This window comes from Eptesicus fuscus, chromosome 10 (genome assembly GCF_027574615.1).
Source record: "Eptesicus fuscus isolate TK198812 chromosome 10, DD_ASM_mEF_20220401, whole genome shotgun sequence".
NCBI lineage: Eukaryota > Metazoa > Chordata > Mammalia > Chiroptera > Vespertilionidae > Eptesicus > Eptesicus fuscus.
The window spans coordinates 72,529,639-72,555,454 of NC_072482.1; the positions used below are offsets into that span (position 1 = coordinate 72,529,639).

A 25,816-nucleotide genomic window follows, 5' to 3' on the forward strand; every position below is an offset into this window, starting at 1 on the left:
AATAAGCCCAAGCTGAACTCCCAGGAGTGATCACAGAACACCCCTCAGAAATGGCCCACCATTCTGTTATCGCTGCTGCAACCAGAAGCTGGCTCCCAGTGTTTGACTCCAAGACCACACTGCCTCAGAGGTGTGTACCTTGCCAGCTAAATGAAATCCACCTACCCTGCCTATCGCCCCCAGGAAAGCAGAGACTGGATGCTGGGACTTCAGTTACCACGCCCACTGAAATGCCTCAAGAGTCAGTCTTAGCAGCAGCGATAGCAAAAGCAGTAGGCATGTGGACTCAAGTCCTCAGCCAAGTTCACCAGCTTGCTAATCAGGAAGCCCAGGCGTAAGGCAGTCTGGGAAATGTGGTTTCCAGCTAACAGCCACCCACATGCAGTGCACGCTGCAAGGCTGCCTGGGGCTGTGAGAGGCAAGGTGAGCCATCCGTTATACATGTGACTCAATATTCCCAGCACACAGATGACTCTCTTTTTGTGTCTCTGCTCTTGCTCTTTTATCTAGCTGGAATGTGTTTCATATCCTTCTCCATCTAGAAAGTCTAACTCACCCATCAGAGTTCTAGCTCATATGTCACCTCCATCATGTTTTCTCTGATATTATTTCCTCCCAGCCCCCATCAGAGAGCACCCTCTATTTTAAAATGTGTCTTATTAACATTTGATTATATCTGTCTTCTTCAATCCAATGGAATTCCTTACAAACAAGGAATAGATTATGTATTCATTCATTTTTGCCAGTTTAATCAACAAACTTACTGGCTTCTCCAAAGCCAATAAAGGCCAGGTACGTGTCCTCAGGGAGTGACGGTCCTAGTAGGGGGGACAGATAAGCACAATTATGGGGCAGATAAGCCACAAAGGAGCGGATAGTCCACTCTGCTGGGGAGAGGGCATGGGAGACAGCAGGTCAAGGAAGGCTTTCTAAGGGAGAGTTGTCTCCTCAGTAACGCCAGTGCCTAGAGCAGTGCTTGGTGAGTAGTGTCTTTAATGGACAAGTCAAGGCTGGAAATAAATGATCTTTTTATTTTTTTGAATCATAGAAGACCCTTTTATTTCTTTGTTTTTAAATTGAATTTATTGGGGTGACATTGGTTTGAAACCTTTCAAGTGTACAACTCAACAAAACATCCCCTGCACACTGCATCATGCACTCATTGCCCGAAGCAAAGTCTCTTTCTACCCCCCTCCGCCCCCGCGCTGCCCACCTCTACCTACCCTCAACCCCTTACTCTCTGGCTATCACCACACAGTTGTCTGTGTCTATGTGTTTTTTATATATGGGGTTTTTTTTTTCCATTTAAATGAAATGTTGTCTCTAGTTAAAAGCTCTCTACCAGAACTGTGATACTTTAACATTAGCTAGTTTTTAGTACCATAGAACAAAGCCAGGTTCTCTAGCGCTCATTTTGTTTAAACCGTTTCTTTTCTTCCTGTAATCCGTCCCTGTAGTAAAATAATATTAATTGCATGCTTACTGTGTATCAGATCTGGTGCTCAGCCCCTGAGCCCTGTGGATCCAGCGAGCCAAGGCTTTCGGTTCTGTGGTCCAGATTGTGTTTCTAGTGGGAGATCTAGCCACTGAACAAATAACCGCATGAGCATAAGTGGTAGTTTATGAAAGAAAAGCTCGGGTCTCCACGCGAGTAATAGGAGGTGTACGCAGAGTCAGAGGGTCAGGAAGGGTTTGCTGGCCTGAAGAAATGGTAATTAACTTGAGGCCCAAAGGATGATGGGTAGACAGCAGGTAAAAAGTAATCTACAGGTTTACCCCTTTATATGTAACAAGTAGAAGAGTTTTTTCCCTTTAACTCATACTTCTCCCTTTGCCCACCAGGTCCTGTAATCATTTGGTTGCCAATAAACTTCATATTTAAGGAAACAAATTCTACTTCAGCATACAGGGAAGCTTTTCAAAAAAAAATGACTTGCATTTATGAGGTTGAACTAGCCATTTGTGTGGAAATCTTTGCTTAGTACTTACAATTTGGTATTTCTTAAGGGACATTTTCATAGAGGTTAGACAATGATGGCAAATGCTTTTATATTCTCTGGCCTTTCCCTCCCTTGCCCATTTCAGAAAGGTGAGGGATAATCTATCCCTTTCTTTGAAAGTGCCCTTGATGGTTACACGTGGTCACATTGTATCAAATTACAGAGCAGCTGACTTTGCCGGGGCCCCAGGTTTGGCACTGTGCAGAGTCAACTGCATGGATTGGCTTTGGCTCCCCAGGAGGTTACACAAATATCAGGCTTGCCATGTGTAAAATACACAAAGCATTACTAAGCCAAACAAAAAACATTTAAATTAACCAAAGAATGGATAATTGATGCTAGAGCGTGAATAGATGGAGGGTCCGTGCATTTTATTAGGAAAGCGGGAGGAAAAAGGAACTTCAGGGAAAGGCCATCCAGACAGGCAGGCGGAGGGGAATTAGCTGGTCCTCCTTTGATCACCGTGGGGATCTTCTGAAACTGGCCCTCGCCATTGGCACGCACCTGAGAAGAATTTGCAGGCCACGGCTCAAAGGCTCCTCCACCCCAAGACTTCCAAATGATCCCCTGCCCTGTGATGTTTTTAGGTGATTCTACACATTTTGGTTCTCTCTGAATGAAGCATTCACGTTGCCATTCATCATGTCTATAGAGTTTGGGGTGCATTCTAAGTCAAATCGTACAAGAAGCTGTCTGTGGCATTTGGCAGCTGCAGAGAGAGGAGGCTGGGGGGCACACCAGGGGGGGTGGTGTTAAACAATTGACGTGAAGCTAAAGTTCAGAATAGAGTTGTCCTTGTTGATGGGCAGTTGTGAATGTGTGGACAAGAGGAAGAGGGAGGTTACTGAGTGAGGAAGTGAATTTTTCTCCTATTTCAACATGGGATGTCCAACTAGAATGAGTTCTCCATAGATGCTGTAGGATTTATTTTGATAATGAATATAGTACCTTGTCTGGGGTCTGTGGCTGATCGCTCTATCCAGGGTGGTGCAGTTGGTGAGTATTTCCCTTTAGAAAGCAGTTGTAATAATTAAGTTCTGGTCAGATTAAAGCCGCTTGTGTACGAACGTAAGACAAGTATGGAAAAGTGTAGTAGATCTGTTAGGACTGCCTTTGCTAGCATCAGTGGACACTTAATTTAATGCGGTTTGCTAATGAAAATTGATTGTGGCAGTTTCATTTGGACTTGTTTTATCATATGATGATTTATATGGATTGCCACTCACAAAGAGATGTTTCAGATAAGGTGATGAAAAGGGGTCTAGCTGACTGTTCTAAGTGTTGCTATATTTAAGAGAGGTTTCAGAAAATTATTTGACCTATCAGTTTTATTTTTCTCCTCAAATATCTTACTTTTCTTTTTATTCTGTCTCACAAAAACATTGATAGCCTATGTCCTCATTGTCGGTCAGTTTCCTATAGGGAATTCTTTTCCCTGTGCCTGTTTTCTTTAGTGAAATAAGTAAAAATTTAACAAATTATGAAATATCCATACCTGTCTTTATAGTTCCAAGCTTCATATTCTTGGCTGAATGTTAAAAATATTGTCAGGTACATGAAGATGCTGATTTCAATCCTCCCTCTGATTATTATTTTTTGCTAAGATGTGAAGAATTCCATTACTGTTTTTTTCTGTTCCAAACTCCCCCGTCCCCCTCCCCCATGCAGATGGGGAGGACTAAGCATATCATTTGCACCAAGGCAGTGGCCAGCCATTACCTAGGATTAGCATTGTTGTTTTGATTACCATGAGACTTTTCTCCGATTTCGGGAGTCTAATGATACAGGCGCTGCAATCACCATGCCTCCCTCCCCTCCCAGCTGTGCCCTGAATGTGCTGCCCTCCAGCACCAGGGAATGCCAGCAAGCACGGGCCCCTCTGCCCTGGCAGGTCAGAAATCTGCATTGGGAAATCCTTGCTTTAGAAATACTAGGTTTCTGGAATTTAGAGATACTGAATGACATGTCTCCATACAACAATAGATGTTCTTATTCTGTCGCTTGCTCTCATTTCTTTCTGAATTGAAAAAGAATCAGTGAAAGAATATGAGAAACGAGTTTATAGGAAGGTTTTATTAATTTAAAAAGTCTTGAACTGCCTGACTGGAATGGAAGTTCTGTCCTCTCTGGACTAGTTCTGAATATCATTTAATGCCCGGCTGACCTTGCTGGGCTCCTGCTGGGACCCCTCCGGCGCAATGACAAAACCTTCGCAGCACTCCTGATTAATGAGGAGCTGGGGTCCTCTGCCGTCTCTTCAGTTGTTTGAGACAGTGTAAATTTTTTTTTTTTAGAAACAACAACACTAATCAGATAAATATTATCCTTGTCTAGATCAAACCAGAAAAACAAATGCAATTGGAGACATTTAACTATAAGTATTGCTGTCAGTTCATCAGCAAATCGAAGCAGCCGGTGTTAATGTCTCTAATTATCATTGTGCATGTGAACCAGCTGGCCTCTTAACAAAAGCGAGGGCTCACACCAGCTTATTAATTGCAGCATTCCTGTTAGCCATATGTGAAACAATATAAGCGAGCACAGGAAAGAGAGAAAAGAAAAGCTGAACAGTTCATGAGCTTGTTCTAAAGCTTGCAGAAATAATTAGCTCAAATGATCCTTTTCTCTAAATCTTTAAACTCATGGGTCATTAATTGGAAAGAACTTAGGTGATAATGAATCTGATTTCCCTTCCGTCATTTAAAATTAAATCAAGTAGTTCTACCTGGATGGATAGAGCGTCAGCCTGCGGACTGAAGGGTCCTGGGTTCGATTCCAGTCAAGCGCACATGCCTGGGTTGCTGGCTCGATCCCCAGTAGGAGGCGAGCAGGAGGCAGCCGATCAATGATTCTCATCATTGATGTTTCTATCTTTCCCTCTCCCTTCCTCTCTGAAATCAATAAATTATATTTAAAAATAAAGTATTTGTTTAATTTTAATACTTTAATATTAAAGTGTGGTTTCAGAATTATCACGTTCTGTCCAAACGAGAACACTCTCCCTTGGAGTCCTTTGATTTTACCGTTTGGTTGTAAGTTGATGTGGGCCTCTTTTCCCTCAGCCCAGTTACTCAGATACATTAGCTGCCCCCTTAGCTGGTTTAAAAATGTTTTCTGTAACTTTGGTGCTTCCTTAATTTGAGTTTGGTTGTAGATACTAGGTAGTTAATGAATATTCATAAATTTTTCTGGAGATATGAGATCAACTTTGGGTGAATTGTGGCTCAAAAGGGGCACGAGGGGGTATAGAGTCTTCCTTTGGTGGGAGAAGATGAGGACATTCTTTTGAGGCATGTCATGAATATTAAACCCCAGCCCTTGCCAACCCTTCAGTCTGGAGAAGGTGGCAGGAATCATTCTCCTGAAGCATACAGCGTCCTGTAGGTGGCGCCCTTCTACTTTATTTTGTCCGTTTTCCCCTGGTATAGATCAGGAAATCTCCTTTGCTCTCAATTTTTTTTTTTTTCTGAGTAAAATATCCTCCTGAAGTATGGCTTCCCGTAAGTTTTATAACACAATTATTCAAGCAGGTTTTTTTTTTAATATTGTCCAATTTAAAAAGTACAAGAGAGCTCAGAATGTAAAGCACTTTAGCTAGTCACATGACTCTTAAATTAGACTTCTAAGCTCATCACATTATACTTTGGCTTTTCATTTCACAATGAGATTTTTTCCCCTTCCCTGAATATTTTATAGGAAAGGTTGCATTACTTTTTTTCTTTTCAGATTTAAGATTTATTTCCCTATAAATTACTTTTATTATAAAAGAATATAATTATGTTAAAGTTAAATAGCACAGAAAATATATTTTATTTTTCAAGTGAGTGGAAATTATTCTCTTCTGCATAATGTGCTAGACTCTTAATATGCATTCAGAAAATGTGTTTTGAATGACAATTGAATTGGAAAAGGTAAAGTGAGTTAACTTTACAATTGAGCTAATTGATGTGTAGCTCTACTCATACAGATTATTTCTCTCCTGGAATGAGCCTTTATAGACCTAATATAGGCTGAGTGGAATGAAGTAGATGAGTGAGTACTACTTAGGTGGATGGATGAGGGCCATACAACAGGCCACGAAGAATAACGGGTTCAAAGTATAAGAGGCTTACAGTTAATGAAATTCATTCTCTTTCTGCAAAGCAGATATAGTTCACTTTTGAGGAAGTTGTCCTTGAAGTAAAAATGACATATATTTTTTGAAATAAAGAGTTACTGCAGTCTGTCAAGGAATGCTTTTAAAGGAAGATGAACATTTGACTTATCACTTGAAGAATGAATAGGGGCATGCCAAGTGATGTCAGGGATCAAGTGCAGAGGCATAGATGCAGGATCGAGCATGGACGGTTGGACTCCTCGCCCCACCTACCCTCTCGCAGTGGAGGCAGAGGTAACATCGTGTATTGAAAACCTTGAGCACAAGACAAATTAGCTCAGTTGTTGGGTAACTCTGTGATCTATTGTAAGCCAGTTATTTTGTAAAATAAAATGAGTGGATTTGGTCCTTCTTAGTACTCTTTTCAGCTCTAACTTCCTAGAATCTGTGAAATCTCCCCTTTCCAACTTGTCCTTACCATGTCTCTACTCACCATTATTCCCAACCTCGGGGCCCATTTTCACAGGTCTCTCCCCTGTCTGCCCGCCCTGTGCCCATCCTTTCCGACAGCCTCTGGATTGTCACAGTCCCTGCATCCCTCCATCCCTGTAAGCAGGGTGGGACTTAGACTGCTATGTCAGCAGGGCTCCTTTTGTGTTTTGCCCTTTTGATGGGGGTTTCTCTTTTTTCATAGCGTGTTTTCTGTCTGCCTCGCCTTTCATTTGTTCAACGTTTGTCACATGAATATTGTGACTTGACCAGTCACAGTGATAGCAGATGCTTTGAAATTGACAGAACAGATGGGAGCAATGGTTTTAGATTAAATTATTAACTAGGCTCTACAGCTGAAACCTTCAGCTTCAACACATGGGGAGTTAAGGGTGTTTCCTAGCATCAGAATTAACTGGCAGAGTGGCTGTCAGATCAAGTTCCTTCTAAAGAACTGATACATTATCATCTCTTAAGGTTTCCCTTTCTACCCCAACCACTCCCCCTGCCAGATATTGATGACGAGAGCGACTTGCATTTGTCTTGTTCGCAATATGCCATATGATTCATCATTAAAGATTAATTCAGACTCAGAAGAAAGATCATTGTACCAACAAACATCTAGAATGTTGGTGATTTTCAGTGGACTTTCGTAAAATAACATGATTCATGGGACAGTTAAAACAATTTTTTTATGAACCTGTGTTTTCAGGCACATGTCTTCATTGTGTGGAGAGTATCTCTACAACATTACCTTTAAAACCTGTGTGTGTGTGTGTGTGTGTGTACCTACATATTCAAATTTTCCCCCTTGTCGGAAAAAGGCCTTCTTATAGCTGGTTTATTCAGGACTAGTATCCTACCCACGATGGTGCATCTGGTTGTGATGTTCTGTAAAATCTCTTTTAATTTTGCACATTCCTATTATTATTATTATTATTATTATTATTATTGTCATTATTTAATTGACTTTTAGGAGAGGCCAGACCAGCAAAGTGTTTCACTTTTAGTTTGACTGATTGTTTTGTTTTTTCCTGTACTCTTGTATTCTCTGTAAACTGGGAAATTTTACCTTATCACAGAGTTTAACTTGGATTTACTACAAGTGTGTTTATACTTGGTGTTCATCACATCAGGGCACATCGTACTGACTGTCCCGTTTGTGTCTGCTGGGTTAGGGAGACGGCAGGCTGGCCCTTCCACCGTGCAATCGCTCTAATATTCATTCCTCTTCCATGGCAGCTCACTGGACAGTAAATCTAAGAGAAGGTGAAGTTTTAAATGCTTAAGATCTTAGACTGAGAGATGAATAGTATTAATTTGTAAGAAAATGCTTAATGTGAAAAATAAGAGATTGATTTCTTCAGTTATAAGTGACCAACTCATTTTGGCGTTTTTTTCTAATCAATTGAATGCCAAACAGCAAGAACCTATAGTCAATTCATTTGTCTTGAAAAATCTGAAGGGTATTTTTTCATCTGTTGTGTCAAACACTTAAGGCTATTTTTCAGTACCATAAATTACAATTGTATTAACAAATGAATTTTACTGTACTTTTTAAAAAAATTCTTAATTGTGAATTTTGTTTATCTGAAATTCAACTTTATCTGGGCACCCTGGTTTTATCTGGCAGCTCGGTTTTTAAATTTTATTCTCTTATTTACACACTTATTGATTGTATTAATTCATCTGCTTGTTATTGATTTGTTTTGCAGCTTCAGTGTTTGCCATTTTGATAGATATAATAGACTATATATACTTGCTCTCAATGTGAAAGGTTTTTATAAAAACATGAAACATAAAATTCTCCCACCAAAAGTTAAAGTTATAGGAAGAATGTGTTCCTTAATAAACAGAGGATAGGCCTAAATTAAATACAAGTTTTCCTGTTACTAAAGCCTTATTACAAATGTTTATTGACTTTTAAAGCAATTTCTTTTTTCATTTTTAAGTTTATTTTAGAGAGAGAAGAAGTAAGATGGAGAGAGAGAGAGAGAGAGAGAGAGAGAGAGAGAGAGAGAGAAAGAGAGAGGTGAGAGAGAAACATTGATCGGTTGACTCCTGCTCACACCCCCACAGGATATTGAACCCACCGTCTGGGCATGTGCCCTGACTGGGAATCAAACCGGCAACCTTTCAGTGCGTGGGATGATGCTCAATCAACTGAGCCACACCAGCCAAGGCTACAGTGTTTATTAAGTAGATTATGTTGCTAGTTAATTTTTTAGAAATTTCTAAAATCTCTTACTACTAAGTGTATATATTTTATTTTATAGGACCAGGGGCTTATATTGAATACTTTCTGCTATGATGTTTTCCAAAGCTCCAATAAGTCTGAAAAGCACAAGAAAGAATGGTGTGTCCATGGATTTAAAAATTGTAATTCAAGTATTTTAACCATGCATAAAGATAATGATTATACCTAAATTAACTCAGTCATGTACAACCTTCTATTTCAGATGTTAAGCTTGATTTTAAACTAGTCTAAAACAGACTGACAGTAAAGGCACTGTTTATAGATAAGGTTGGACTGAGAAATTTTCTATTTTTGAAGAGTTAAGATGCCTTTGAGAAGTGCTTAAAATTATTATTCAGTACATGACCCTAACCAGAAAAGAACTCCATTATGCCTGATTTTTCTTTCCCTTTCTTCCCCTTCCAACTTAGAAGACCACAGTGATCTTTATTGATTATATATTCCATTTCAATTGACCTAGGATTCGATTTTATGTAGTTCAAAATGTATATACATACATATATACCTATGTATATATAATATTCTTTGCTTCATCCTATAATTCCATGTACAGTATTTTAGTAAATAAAGTTTGTGAAGGTGTTTGGCATCAAAATAAAGACTTTTAATACCCTAGCTGCACTTAATACACCTGGGAAGGCCTGAGGTTTTATGTGAGTGGGCATGGGGAATGGGGAGGGCTAGAGGGGACTGGAAGCCTTATCTATTAGTCTGGGAGCCGTAGACAACTCTGCTCATAAGAAGCTTTTAGGTTTAAACATATAATCTTCTGTGTCTAATAAAAACAATGAATTTATTATAAGGTTGTGTTACAGATGAAGCCTGAATGTTAACAGAGTCATTTATTGAATAGCTAGGGCTTTACTTTTTAGACTATTAAACCTTAAGTATATGATGGGTCCTGACACTTTACAAACTGCTCACTACAGGCAGATAAGACCAAGGGAGTTGTAGAAAAATAGCCCTACATGAGAGTTGGATCTGACCTCCTCCCCTTGGGCGTGGATTGCTGGCCCAGTTCCCCAGTGTCTCTCTCCCTGCCCCCTGTCCAGCCAGTCCAATGCACAGCTCCTGCAGCAATGGGGATTTTTTGTTACTGCAACACTGGCCATTCAGCTTTACTCTTAAACTCCTTTGGTGACTCCCTAGCCCACTATCGAAAATCCACCTCCTTACAAGCAGTGGCCTCCAGGGTCTGGTCTCTGCTTCTCTCTCTGCCTCCCCCGCCATCCTTCCCCCCATCACCCTCCTGTAAGCTTACAGGGAAGCCTCTGCCATCCCCCCCACCCTTACCCATGTGTCCCAGGACCTGAGTCCCCTCTTCTCTTGTGTTCTCTAGCAGCTGTTTGCTTTCCAAATGAGATCCGTGCCCTTTATCATCTTTCCGTGATCTTATCTCTCTCCCTACACTCATTCATTATTTTATTGTGTTTGCCTGTTTGGGTGTGTTCTCTCTACTGGACTATGGAACCTTCCCAAGGCCAGTGACCATGTTGGATTTACTTTTAACCCGGACACCTAACACAAGCCAGCCAATTAGTGCTCAGTGTCAAATGGCTGAATGGTTGAACATTAATGCATGGTTACAGTCAAAATTTATAGAATATGTATTATTTTGTGAAATATTCCTGCAAATCACTTTGCTGGTAGGTCATATACTTGCTCGTGGGAAGTAAGCAGCTAAGTATGGAAATAATCAGGTGATTCCTAGAAGAAAAAAATTAAAATTTGGTTGAGAATAAGATTTCATTTCAGTGGAAGATGTTGGAACTTGCCCTAACTGGTTTGGCTCAGTAGATAGAGCGTCAGCCTGCGGACTGAAGGGTCCCGGGTTTGATTCCAGTCAAGGGCATGGAATCCCTTGGTTGCGGGCACATCCCCAGTAGGGGGTGTGCAGGAGGTGGCTGATCGATGTTTCTCTCCCATCGATGTTTCTAGCTCTCTATCCCTTCCCCTTTCTCTCTGTAAAAAATCAATAAAATATATAATTTTTAAAAAAATGTTGGAACTTTATGAATAAGGATGCCGACATTTATACAATAGTAGTGGTAATAGAATATCCAAATCTTGGGCCAGGATAAGCCAGCAGGGCTGTAGGAAAAAAGATACTATGTGCATAAAAAGTGGAAGTGACAGGTTTGAAGCCCGCATTCATGGAGCCCGAAGAAGTTTCAACTTGAGATAAGAAGTAAAACAGCTGAAATCTGGGAAGTGGACTCTCGTCTGTTAAAGCATGAATGAACCTTTAAAAAGCTTAGGGCAGCTTAGCTATCTCTTAAGATTTTATTAATCCAACAAATACGTATATGCTTACCACGTACCAGGTGCAGTTCTAAGGACTTTGTCAATAAGAACGTTAAATCCTCATACTAACCTTGGATAACCAATACTGTTATTGACCTCCATTTTACAGATGAGAAAACTGAGGTATGTAGAGGGCACAGGTCTAGGAAGTGGCCAGCATTCTGGGCGGGGTGACTCCGGAGTTGGCTCTTCCCTCCTGTGCTGTGCCGTGAAGTTGTCCACGTTTGGAAATATTAGAACTGCGGTTTAACTGCTGTTGCTGTTATAGGACTAACATTGGAATAGGAGGTACCATGGATTTATACGTTTTCTGTTAGGTGTATAAATTGAGCAATTAAAAATTATTAGACATTTCCATAAAAACATGGCTCCTTAATAAACCATGGCATGGAGGCAATGCAGATCGTAAGATGAAAGCACTTCCCTGTTCTCATGCTTATATGCAGGATATGAAGAGATGATAAAATTATTGGGGAAGTTTTTTATAGTTAATAAGCTATTTCAAAACACAACGTAGTATGTAACACAACAAAAACCATCCTTGATTTGGTTGCTACCTGACGATCTGGACTTGGGGAGTCAGGAGGCAGCATGGAATAAATGAATAGTGGACACAGTGCCTGGGATGCTGGGATGGGGGCCTGCGTCCTGCCCCTGGGCTCCCACTGACCCAGGTGTAACGGATTGGCGGCCTCATCTTTACACAGCTGTGACCGGCCGTGTACTAACCAGCCTAACACTGAGTGAGGAAGGAAAGGACTCCGTGCATGGCTCTTACTACGGCTCATTTTCTGAGAGCACTTCTCCGACTAGACCTGATGGATTGGAAAAGTCTCATTCCCCAATGAATAGGCCTTCCTCTTTAAAATGAGAGCAGGTGAGATTCACTACAGATGTTTGTTTTCTTGCCATTGCCTCCTTAAACTTTTTACCCCAAGTCTCACTTTTCCAGTGAGGTCTACCCTGATTTCCATGTAATGCTGCCACCTGCTCGTCCCCAGAACTCCTTTCATCCTAGTCAACTTTTTCTTTTGTCCATTGCACTTACCGGTGTCTAATGTGCCGTGTAATCGTAGTTTATCGTCAAATAAGTAAGCTTCGTGAGGGCAGGGATCTCACTGATGTATCCCAAATAAGTGGAACTTGCTATGTGCTCAATATTTACGTACCTGTTTCATGCATGAGTCCGTGTCCGGATGCCATTGTTGTATACATGAAAAGTTTCATGCTGTTTTCCATTGCAAGTAGGGTGGTGACAGTCAACGCGTGGGCTGTGACTAGGACTGTCTCCACTGCGATGAGGTTGAGAGGCAGCTCGTGAGCAAGGTCACTGTTGCTTATACATTTGTTTTCCTCAGGGGAACTGTGCTCACCAATTGGAGGCAGCTATATAATTTAACTTACCATCTGGCCATGTAATTGCTTTTAAGTAAAGCTTTGGGTAGGATGAAAGAACGCAATTTGGAAATCTGTCATATGTATGCTAATATGATAATGACTTGTTTTATTTTTTTGTTGTTGTTTGCTTTTGTTGTTGTTCAAAGTATAAGATGAAGGAGGGGAAAGATTTGTGGAGGACTCATTCCAAAGCTTTCCCTAGGGGAGCCCCTTACGTAAGTTTCATTCTTTGACTAAGAGTTTTTGTTATAACTAAATGTTTTGAATTAGTGGGTTATTACATTTCTCCATTCAGTAATAAGTCTGGCCCAAGGCTATGAACTAAGAGCGTTGTCTAACGTGTTTCAAAGACTGCTTTGCCATAAAGTGGAATTGGGGAGAGATGTGAGGAGCATTATTTTTTCTTTGTTCTTTTTCATAGTATTTCCTGATCTGTATTCTTTTCTGTTTTTGTTCCTGTTCCTTTATCCCAGAACATATTTTTCTAGATCCTGCTTAAACCCCATTTCTGACTCTTCTTTATTTGTGTTTCCCAGTTCTCTGAGGCTAGTGGGAATGGACAAAAGAACCAGAACACTAAGTATAGTATTATATTCATGTTAAAGAGAAACCCAAATAATGTTTCTTTGAAATTACTCCTCTTCTTCCCCACCGGGAGCGTGTGTGTGTGTGTGTGTGTGTGTGTGTGTGTGTGTGTGTGTAACTTTTTAGCCAGGATCTTAGATGGTAATTAAATTCAAAATACAGATTTAAATGATTAGGGGTACTTTATTTCATTTTATTTTCTTAATGATTAAGGTACTCGATCTAATTTCTCCTTTGGAGTGGGTAAGCTGGGGTTTTGGGAGGGAGGGAGTTGTGAGAGCTAAATGCGAGTAAGATCAAACTGGAACAATTACAGTGCTGGTTCTCAATCACTGGCTAAAAAAAAACAACCCACAACTGGGTGAGAAGACTGGGCAGACTAATTTGCAGGAAAATGCAACCAAGTCATCACTTACAGCTCAATGGAGGTTCTGTTGTAAAGTTTTACTGCTTTGGCATGGCAGACAGAGCCTGGGGGCGTGGCTGGGGAAACAATAGTTTGGCTCTTTTTCTCTTTAAATCAGTTCCCATGCCTGAATTAACTGGAGAGTCAAAGAATCAACACAGACTTGCTCTTAGACTTGTGGGCTCCAGTAAACAGATCCGGACGTTCTTCGGGGCCTAGTGAAAATGGGGAGCACATGTGCTTCACCTTGACCTCCGCAGGGGCAAGCTGCACTACTCTCTGGACTCTGGAGAGGAGAAACTTCTGATCTGCTGGAGAGAAAACGGAAGAAATGAGCCCAGGGGCAGAAAGACTGCTGTGGCTATCATGCAAATAAGAACTGTGATTGGCTTTCTCTTTCTGCACATGTTGTCACTGGAGGCTCTCAGCCCCAAAGATTAGGTTTCAGTGGGAGATTTTCAGGTTCAAGGACTGTTAATGGTTTGTAACTGCCTGACAATAAGCTCAACCTCCAAGTTACATCAGCCTGGGCAGATGTCTAATGAGAGGAGAACAGAGCAAGAAGTGAGAATCCGGAGCAAAGGGATGCAGCTTGCCACCTGCCTGCTGGACTGAGCTTTGAATGGGATTTAAATTTCTAAGCCCTATGTAGGCATCCTGGAAATGGTGGTCTTTATTAACGCAAAGATCAAGTCTTTCATTAAGCTATTTAAGAAGAAAAGTAAGTAGTTTCTTTTCTCCCCACTGTGGCAGTGTGTGTGTGTGTGTGTGTGTGTGTGTGTGTGTGTGTGTATGTGTGTGTGTGTTTTATGTACTATTTCATCCTTTGGAGTGGTGGAATTAGAGTGTGAAAGAGCATAATTGACACATGTTAAACTCCCTTCTAAAGCAGGTTGTTCAAATACCTCAGACTTTTGTGGCTCTAGGACAGACTTATGTGATCTCAGCATGCCTTACTTATTTGTGGGTCAGATTTCCGGTGAATTCACTGCTTTTGTGCTCTCAGAAGAAGCCATTTGAAGCAGGTGGAGGGAAGGACCTTGTGTTTACTTTATGCCCACCCTGCTGTGTGTGTTTTTGTGGGTTTTTTTTATTCTTTGGCTGACTGTACAGGGAACCTCTGTGTTAGGTGTCACATACTTTTGGTGGTGATGATCCTCTAACCCCCCTGGCACTCTCTGTTTTGTGTTTCAGAACTGGAGCACAAACTCTGTCTAGACGGTCCGCCATTGTAAAGTACACAGCTTTTGCGGTGTGGCTTCATTGTTCACTCACCGTTGGTTTACATTTCTTTAATCCAGGTGCTTCTTCATCCCCTGGAAAAGTATAATTTTCACACATACATGGTTTTATTTTTACATAGTTATTGGTTGATTCGTTTTAGTTTAGTTTTGGGACCAGTGATTGAAACTGGATAAATGTGCAAGGGCAGGAGCCATTGGTAAGAAAAACTTTGGAGGAAGCAACAAAGAACTGCACCCCGGGATCGCTGTCTGCAGCTCTGCCTCCGGAAGGCTGTCTGTGGATGGACTGCCTGACATGGGTCCCCACAAGAAGGAGAAAACCAGGGAAGAGACCACTGCCCTTTCATAGGAGCAGTTGGTTGCTGTGCAGGGGGCTGGCTAATGGTGTGGTTGCACAGACTCCAATAGCATTACTTGGATTTGATTTGTAATTGGTAAATAGGAAGAGTTTCCATTTTCAGTATTTCCCAGCTATGATAGCAGGTAATTCAGTCTTTCAAATACATGGACATGAGCACAAAATATTGTAATTGACTAGGGCTCCTCTTTGGGGTACATATGGCGAATTCCGGACTGTTCAAGATTATCAGATATGTATGTAAGAGCTTAGTCAGGTCCTTGTGGATGTTATGTATGAAGATTGAGAGGTATATGTACCATGCAAAGCATTTGTTCAACGAGAGGTTACGCGAATCCCCGGTGCCTAATGTACATGCCTCTTTGTCAAACACTGGAAGCAGAAAGCACACGGGACATTTCTGTTTATAACTTGATGTCTAGGTCTCAGTGTTTATTTTCCCATTTAGCCATTGATGGAGAAGGTGGGATCACTTAGGAAATGAACTATTAGGAAGCAAGGCACGTAGAATTTAGTAGCTGCCGAGAAGGGGAGGTGAGAGCTAACCGCTGGCTCAGGTTCCTGGGGGTGCTGAGGAAGGACAACTTCCTCCTTCGTGATGGTGCTACAAGTCAGGGGCTCCTTTGGGGTAAATTCACTGCCCCTGCCTCACCCAGGCTTTTACATGAGTTATTTTGTGAGCTAAGACTTTACATATAATAGTTCACTTGATCTTTAGAATAGATGTAGTAGCTGTGCTATGGGGTCCACTGTGTTAACTTTAAATATGTTCAAATAGAAAGTTGAGTAGTTCATGCACGCCTGCTCATTTCATTTTGAGAATCTGTTTTATGGTTTCGTTACCAGAGATGTGGGTCTGCCCAGTGTGCACTCTATAACATCGGTCAGGGTTAGGGAAGACTCGCCCCTGCCTCACAATTCTAGTATCTGCTGGTTTTGCAGGTGTCGTACTTGTCACCACCTGCAAATGACTCAGCACAGGGTCTTTCTCTTATACTTCTCCAGTCTGTTCTATGCTTGGCTTGCAGTGGCAGATACTGTGTATAGAAAGTACTCAACATTTTTGATGAGCCCTGGCTGGTGTGGCTCAGTTGGTGGGGTGTCGTCCCCTGTGCACCAAAAGGCTGCTGGCTTGACCCCTGGTGGGGGGCATGCAGGAGGCAGCCAATCTATGTTTCACGCTCCTATCGATGTTTCTTTCTCTCCCTCTCCCTCTTCTCTCTAAAAATCTTTATAAAAATTGTTGATGAATCTGTTGGGTGCTCCACTGGTATGCTATTTTAGGTTGTGTTGTTGGGGAAAGTGAAATAGACAAAGAGGTCTCAAGCCCTAGGGGGAAATAAAGAAAAATTATTGTAGAGATTTAGCATTCTCTCATGTTTACCTATCATTCCTCCTCCTAATATTTTAATCTCTTTTATGCTGGAAAATTCAGTTGAATTGGATTGTGTTGGGAAAAGTAAATTACATTGGAATTAAAAAAACATTTTAATATAAAAGTATTTCATGAAAGCAAGAAATACAAAGAAAATTTTGTAGCACAAATTGATTTCTACTTCTATTAGATGTGCTATTTAAATGAATTACATTGACTGCTTATGCTTAATTTTTAAATTTAATTGAGTTTATAACAGTGATATTTTAAAATAATGTTTAAGGGAGGAAATATTTTGTCTCAACTTCTCAGTAGGAAATTTGTTCCTGTTCTGATACTCTAACGTTTACTGAGCAATGGGTCTATATAATTGAGTAGCAGATTCCTGTCATGGTGGACTTAGGTAGGAATTGGAGGTCTCTATCAATTCTGTCAATCATTTTCTAACATTGGCTTAGAGGGAGGGTCTAAAATGTCAAGAAGCAGATAATTGAGTAAACATTTCTACCAAAACATGATGGACAGTTTCACCAGTTCCTTTAGAGACAAAAACACTATGGGAAGGACCCCTGGGGTCTAAGGTTAAAGCTCACTTAGAATTTGTTCCATTTCCCTCTCGCTGGCCCTTAACCCAGGGATGTGTTGGGCACCAAGAACCCATCTTGATGCAATACATGTAGAGCCAGTGAAACTTAATTTGACAGCTGGACTGACTCTAACTCTCCTTCTACAGCGGTTTCCAACCTAGATGAGGAGAGCAGATGGACAGTCCACTACACTGCGCCCTGGCACCAGCAGGAGAACGTGTTCCTTCCCGCCTCGAGGCCCCCCTGCGTGGAGGACCTGCACCGCCAAGCCAAGCTCAACCTCAAGTCCGTGCTGAGGGGTAAGATCCCAGCTGCAAGCTTGTTCATTAGGATTGAAAGCATAAGTGTGATGTTGTTTGTCAAAGAAGACCTGTTTCTAATGAACACGGAGTATGTGTGAGGTGTCATAATACTCTCAACATGCATGCCTAATATGTTCTGGATTCTGTGGAAACCTGCCTCTTACGGATATGTCCTCAAAGAATGGACACCAGTTTATTTATTTTTTAAATATGTTTTTATTGACGTTAGAAAGAGAGGAAGGATATACAGAAAGAGCGTCTTCCTATATCTAGTTTAAAATTCTCACTTTTACTTCAACTTTTACTGTTGGTGGTAAGGGGTGTAAATGTGTGGCAAGGAGGCCTTCCTGAAAGTAGTAAAGAAGGAAGTTCTTTAAAAGATCAAGGGAGTGACTTTTAAGATTTAGAGACTTTTTTTAAAACAACAAACCAGTATTCTTATTCTACTAGATGCTAGTTTACCAGTTTTCTCTTACCATGCACTATTGGGACATAATTATACTAAAAAAAGTACTGTTGTTTAAAATTTAATTTAACTGAATGTCCTGTATTTTATCTAATTGTGAAAGGTTTAAATCTGGGAGAAATACTGTCATCGATTCAAGGAAAACCCAGCATCAGGACCCTCTCTAATTTTTATGATAATTTTGTCATGTATATCAGTCATTTATTAATTCATTTATTAATGTACTATTACTATGACTACTGATTACTAGGCAACATTCATTCAACACTTAAGTATATGCCAAGTACCATTCTAAGCCCATTACAGGTATTATCTCATTTAATCCTCATAATAATTACTGTGCCAGTTTTACATATGAAAAAAAATGGAGACACGAAGGTTAGAAACTTTCCCACCATCTCAAAGTTAGTGGAAGAATTAGGGCGTAAACTTGGACAGTCTCAGGCTGCAGGGCTCATATTCTTAACTGCTGCACTCGATTGCCTTTAACAGCCACTTGTTAGAAATCTGTAATTCTGGCAGAAGTGCAGAATACAAAGTCAGGGTCTTGGCTCTCAAGGAACTTATATACTTTTACTTATAGTGCAAATCACAACGTGAAAAATACTCGAGATGGGCCATAAATTGCTGCATGGGAGTTAGAGAAAGCGGATAATTTCTGCTTAGAGAGAGAAGGAACAGCTATCAAAGGACTCACAGTAGATTTGGAATTCTGAACAGAAATATGCAGACCATAGGTCAGAGCCCTGTTCTGTTCCTTTAATCTGAAAGATTAAAAGATGATCTCATATGTATCTTATTACTCTATCATGTGTCTCACAGTCTTGGCATTTAACTGTCCAGAAGTGGACATTATTGGGTTCCCTTTCTCATTAACCCGAGGAACCTGTGTACTTAGTGACTGCAAGCCTAAATGAAAAAAATGGCATTAGTCAGGCTCGTCTGTATGGCCTTGGAGTTGTACTTTGACTTTTGCCTTCCTCGATGGTGGTTACATAACGCACCTAAACCCAACCACAGTTTCTTCTAGATCTCTTCAGTTCCTGGTGATGGTCTTTCGTAAATTTTGACAAGGAGCTTCTCTACTTCTAGCTTACCTTCCTCCTGAATAAGGAGTAGGAGGATTAAATGGCCCTGTGCCCGGAGCCAGCCCCTGAGGCAGAGCCATTGTTAAGTTCCTGGCTCTGCCCGGCCTGCCTGTGGGGAATGCTTTCAGAAGGGCAGGTGTGAGCTGGAATATTCAGGCCCAGCTTTTTTTGAACACGCTCCAGGAAACTGTGCTTCCCTGCCTCTTCTGTGTGTTTTCAAGCACCAGCTCAGAGCTTCTCTCTGCTTCCCTTAGAAAATTAAACATCTAGGTTTTTCTGATTTTCTTTTCTTTTTGACTCTTCAGTAGATCCAAATGAAATGTCATCTCCTCTGGTTTTGCCTATATGTGGATTTAATTTTGAAAAGATAAATGCTTTAGTAATTGCTTTAATGCCCTAAAATGATTCATTGAAGGGGTTTACCATTAATAAAATTAATAACTTTGGAAAATTCTTAGAGTTCAACTTTTAAAAAAAAAATCCTTACCAGAGGACAAACTTTTCTTAATGATTTGAGAGAGAGAGAGAGAGAGAGAGACAGAGAGAGAAACATTGATGAGAGAAACAGTGATTGGTTGCTCTCATACATGCCCCAACCAGGGATCGGACCCTCAGCCCGGGTTTGTACCCTGGCTGGAATGGAACCCACAAACTTTTGGTGTGTGGGATGATGCTCCAGCCAACGGAGCCACCTGGCCAGGGCAGAGCTGAACTCTTAAAGTCTAGATTTAAATACCCCTTAAGAGGTTGTGGATAAATAATGACTTTAAGAACAGTGGTTGACAAAGATGAAATAAGGAAGAGCATCTGAGTTCTTTCTTCTTCGTTTATTTACTTTTAATCACGTGTACAGGACTTCAGGTACCACTTTCCCATCACCAAGTTAGCAGCCTGAGATAAACAGAAAATGACTGCAGAGTACTTACTGCCTCATTGTCAGTGTGGATGACAAAGAAAAAATACAGCCCCTGAATATATGACACTATTAAGGTATGATCCTATATAATAAAAGGCTAATATGCAAATAGACCGAACTGTGGAACAACCGGAACAACCGAACAACCGGTCACTATGATGTGCGCTGACCACCAGAGGGCGTGTGTGTGGAACATGGCGGTCATTGGCCATGGTGGGATGGTAGAGCAGGTGAGCGGGAGCACCAGACCAAGGTGGGGCACCGATCGCTGTCATCGGGGCAAGCCTCTGGCGGTTACTGAAAATTCTTTGCTCCCGCGCGCCGCTGTCCTGCCTGGCACTCGCACCTGCTGCCGGCGCTGGCCCCGCTCGCACCCACTGCTGGTGCTGGAACCACTGCTTGCACCCACTGCCAGTGCCCGGCACCAGTCCCGATCACCAGGTGCTATCAGCTGGTGCGAGTGGCGGCTGCCGGCCCTGATTGTCCCTGTGGGCTTCTCCACCTCCCCCTGCTCCTGAGGGGAGATCGGGGCAGCAGCCACTGCTCACACCTGCTGACAGTGCCGGCCCTGCTCGCACCCACTGCTGGCGCCTGCCCCAATCACTCCACACAGTCAGCGGATGCAAGCGGAGCTGGCGCCATCAGTGCATGAGAGCGGCGGCAGCAGGAGCAAGGCTGCTGGCCGACAGGGGCCCGGGGCCATGGTGGGAGGGGCCAGGCGGGGCTGTGGAGGATGGACCAAGACCCGCCTCTGTGCCCACCACAGCCTCACGGCCCACAGTTCCTTTCAAGGTGCACGAATTCGTGCACTGGGCCCCTAGTGTCATATAAAGTTATCAGTCTAAGTTAATTTGACCTCCACGTTCTTTGCTTAAAAATCTAGAAAGGTAGCTAATGAGTAATCTATTTTGTTCCTTCTATTCTTACTATGACCTTGACCATAATTTTAAGGAAGTAATACTTCTCTTTAATGTTAAACAGGCTGTTGCTTTTTCAGTCATTAAGTGCTCATTGTATGAACTGTTGTGTCAGTTTTTATGGGGAGCTCAGCTCTCCTCTTGAGGATCATAAAATAAGGAGGGCAATGGACAGTGGATACTAAGTGTTTATTATTAAAGCAATACAGAAATGCTTAGGGGTCAGTAGAACGATTAAGGAAGGCACCAGGTTTACTGAAAATGTTATTAAAAAACTTAAGTTTGAGCCCTAACTGGTTTGGCTCAGTGGATAGAGCGTCGACCTGTGGACTCAAGGGTCCCAGGTTCGATTCCGGTCAAGGGCATGTACCTTGGTTGCGGGCACATACCCAGTAGGGAGTGTGCAGGAGGCAGCTGATTGACATTTCTCTCTCATCGATGTTTCTAACTCTCTATCCCTCTCCCTTCCTCTCTGTAAAAGAATCAGTAAAATATATTTTTTAAAAAACACACTAAGTTTGAGTAAGGACATAGGGGCAAATAATAGACACAATTTAATAAGCATTTGAGCATCAATGATCTCCTATGACAGGAGTTTTTAAATGAATGGGTAAAAGTTTGTGGGTCTTTAACTTGGAAGAGCTGCTCTTGCTGTCTTGTGTCAAGACTGAAGTGAACAGACAGTAGTGTACTGGAGATGTGTCTGAGGTGCTGGGGCACATAGGGAGGGAGAGCTCAGTCGCTAAAAGGGAAATGGCATCGGGGGACCCTTTCCCCCACTCTCCCACTCCCCCATGGAGAAGGAGAGGGATTTAAATGGCAAGCAGAATGCCCAGAGCACATGTTGTCCACGTGCAGTTTATCTCTATTCTGGTCCAATAAAGAGACCTTTAGTATTTATTGTTGGCTAGTCTCTGGAGCCTTTGATAGAATTTGTTGGCCAAATGATTTGGTTTTGTTGATTTATTTGTTACTAGAGATAAACAGATACGGTAAGTTCTCACTTGACACTACAGCAAAATAACATCTAATGACACCAATTTTATAGGCTAGTTGTTACAAACAAGAGTTACTTTCCTACACTATCTCATAAACATTATAACGAAACATTGTTGAACGCTAATGGAGGACCTGCTGTACCGGGATGTGAAAACAGTATTTTGATCATTGGTTCAGCAGGACATCTGGCTAGAAATGAACAGTGAATTTCTGAAAATGGATCCCATTATCCATAAAGAACTCACTCAGCTTTTTACTGAATTTCCGGAAGAATTCTACCCTTTTAATCTCCACAACCGTTATTTGAACTTCAACAGAGTTCTAATGTGAACTTCAACAGAGTTAGCTGAGATGATGAGCAACCTTTGCCTAACTGGATTTTTATCTGGATACTTTTTAGTTTCTTCAAAAGGGCCACAATTAAGTGGGAAAAGGGGACTTGAGGGGGAGGGGTGGGCATACTAGGCTCAGTGAAAGGTTCAGATTTAATTTCTTACACTTGTAGACCTCATTTGAAAATTAAGAGCATATTAAGGCTGAAATAAAGCCATGTTATTTTTAAGACTCCATCCCCAAAAAGCCCAACTTGGGAGAGAGGTAAACACACTTTCTCACAGTGTGTTTAACAGGCAGTTTAGTTACTGTATCTGTGTACACTCCCGCCTGAATTAGTTCCCAGAGCATCTGTTGCTGGTATCAGAAACGTTCTTTAGTCACAGCTCTCTTCCCTGAGAAAATCCATTTTAGCAGGTCAGCCTGCTCTGTGATTCTAGAATTGGAAGTGTGAGCACAGGGAGGAATGTTGAATCTGGCCTGTGTTAACTCAGAGTCAGAGGGTTACATTCATTATATCAAGAGATAGAGGCGTTGAGGATTTACAATATAAAGAAATGACTCTGTGTTCCAAGTTATTAAAAACAGTGTGTGTGCGCGCGCATGCATGCATGCACCAATAACCTGTTCAACATTAGAAAATGGTACACCTTTCTTAAAATGATGGACAACACCCAGACGGTGTAGCTCAGTGGATTGAGCACTGTCCCATGCACCAAGAGGTCGCCAGTTCAATTCCCAGTCAGGGCACATGCCCAGGTTGTGGGCTCTATCCCCAGTAGGGGGTGTGCAGGAGGCAGCCGATCAGTGTTTCTCTCTCCCCCTCTCCCTTTCACTCTCTCCAGAAATCAATAAAAACATATTTAGAAAATGATGGACAAGGTCTCCAAGTGGTGTTAGCTAGGTTTCTCGGACATTCCTGACACACAGGCTTTATCTAAGGGTCACTGCATCTGCCCTTCATTGTTAAGAAGGGTCCTAGTTCCCTTTGACTCAGACCAGGACTTCTGTTCTGGATTTGATGAGGAGCCTTGGCTGAATTACCTGGATGCCTTGGGCACATGGGTCCCGCTCTCCCAGGCCCTGGTTTGGGCTGTAGATATTCCTCTTGGGGGACCTGTGGCACTGTGTGCAGGCCTGTCTGGGGGAAGCCTTTCTATGCCTGTGGCTGTTGACGGAGAGTGCGCTCTCCTGGATGATACATCTGCTGACCACTTCACACACACTCAAGAGGAACAACTGCTTTGCCCACTTTGTACTAACAACATTGAATTCTTCCTCTGTTTTTTCCCTTGTCACTTAAAAATCTTACGACATAGCACAGACAAATACATAAAACATGTACAGCTTAAGAGATAAATTATAAAGCAAATCCGGTGAGGATTGACAGCAACAAAAAAGTGCATGAGTCATATCTAGGTTCAGATCCTGACTCTGTTGTGTAGGGATATGTGATTTGAGTTTAATTTTGACTTTGTTCTTTCAACCACTTGAGCTTTTCTAATCTATAAAATAAAGATCATAATATCTGCTTACATGGGAATGAAATGAACTTTTTGTATAAAGTATCTCAAAGTGCAAGCAGTTTGTGGAGGTAAGGAGGGGTGCATTTTAATTTAAATGCAATGGAATACAGATACACTTTTTATAAATTTCAGCCCTCATTCCCAAATGGCTGTCATGATTTAGCTGGTGCTTTCTCTCCCACCCATTATACTCCAGAGACACGCTGTGGGGAGGAGGGAGAGAAGAACACAGGATCATCACCAGATGACAGTGACAGCCACAGGCAGTTAACACTGAGGTTATTTCGGCTACATGAGCAAGGTGCCTTTCTCCCTACTCACCACCAGCCCCTGGAATGCTAGAGCTGGAAGAGGGCTCGAAGGGCCTCTGAGTAATAAATCCCCTTTTCCTTTTGTAGATGAGTAAACTAAGGCCATAGAAGCCACAGGACTCAAATCGGGTTTCTAGCCTCAGCTCATGCTGGCCTGTTGTGATCTCAGACCCCGAGGGCCCGTCCCTTGGATGCCTCTTCAGCTGCTCTCAGCTTTCAAAAGGGTCATAGGGACAGGGCTCACTCGGGGAATCTAAAGGCCCAAGGAAGATTTGGTTTCCTTAGCTAGTTAACAGGGAATGCAGAATAGCTCATGGATGCCGAAAGGTGGTGGCTTCACAGTTGCTTAACTCATTCCCACTTTCATTAAAACTCAAATAAGTTTAAGAGAAATAAAGAAAGGAAGCTTCATCATAAGACATCATGTCTGACATTAATATCTATAACCGTGTTTCCGCTTAACGGCATTTAGTGCTTATCTTTAGGGTTATGATAGGTCATTGGTAACTGAATGGATTAAAAAAAAAGCCACTGGTTGATCCATTCAACCAAAGGACTTGTATGCATTCATATAAGCCTAACCAATGGACACAGACAACAGGCGGGGTGAGGGCATGAGTGGGGGTAATGGGGGGGGGGGGTAATGGGGGAATAAGGACACATATGTAACACCTTAATCAATAAAGAAATTAAAAAAAAACAAAACACAGGGGTGGGCAAAAGTAGCCTTACAGTTGTTTGTACGAGAATACATGCAGGTTAGATTATTACAACAGCTTTATTAACCGTGTTTTGCATACTCAACTGTAAACCTACTTTTGCCCACTCCATATGTGCATTTAAAATATTTTTTAAAAAAGGCACTGGTTATAGAAGGGACAAGTAAAAGAAAATAAGGGTTTGGAAATATTAAATACACCAATGACTTAGCTCTTACAGCGGAGTTTACTCTTTGCCTAGTTCGTAAGAATCCGTTAGTAAAATTGATTTGTAAAAGATGAAGGTGAAATCTCACTGGTTAAGGAAACATCCCTTTAAATGTTTTGTAAGTAAGAAACATTACTTATGTTCATTCATATAGAATTGTAAGTTATTTTCTAGTTTAAAGGAAGACAGGCCTAAAATAGGGGGTGTGGAGGTGGGGGTGCGTTATGCTGGAAACGCCACTGAATGCGGTGCAGTGTCTCATCTTTCTAACCCAGCAGCATTGACACCTTGTTCTGTTGTTATGAACTGTTCCAGAAGATGCGATAGGAGGCCAGAACGCTGATTCCAGTGCTGCCAGGAGCCCGTGGGACGTTGGGAAATCATATCCCACTTTTATACTTGGCCTCCTCTTCTGCAAAACAAGTTGTGATCTCCAAGTTTCTGCCTAAGCTCTGAAATTCTGATGGGCCTCTCGGTACTTAACTGCTATGTGTGAAGTTTATTGGACACAAAAATATAATTTAGTGCTGAGCATAAGTCCTGATAAATTGGGTTGTCTAAAATCTGAGTTTGTGTTGACATAAAAATTTTCTCAGTGGCTCCTACAATGACGGCATGGGGCTGGATATTGTAGATGAGTCAAAGATGAATGACGTTACTGCTTCCTGTCGAAGCTTAAAGCTAGCCAGGGAGATACGATAGATGTATGAGTCACTCACGTACAAGGTTGATGGTGGCATCATTGAGTCTCACCCTTGTCCCGGGTGTTGTCTATAAAGCGTAAATCTGGTTATACCTCTCCTTTGTTAAATTCTTCATCAGCTCCTCATCACTGACAGGATAAAACCTAACTTCCTCAGCACCTGGCAGCCTTTCTGACCTGGCCCGTTAGTCTAACTTCACCTGCAAAATCACCCTTTCTCCCCCCGCCC

General features: G+C 41.8%; 1 protein-coding gene across 1 annotated transcript in view; it reads left to right on the plus strand.

The window, feature by feature from the left end:
• Positions 1-25,816, plus strand: part of NHSL1 (NHS like 1) — a 91,451-nt gene that overhangs the window by 23,037 nt on the left and 42,598 nt on the right. Inside the window, 1 exon segment of the mRNA XM_054722624.1 lies at positions 17,246-17,398. Within this exon segment, the coding sequence (XP_054578599.1) occupies positions 17,246-17,398 (153 nt within the window).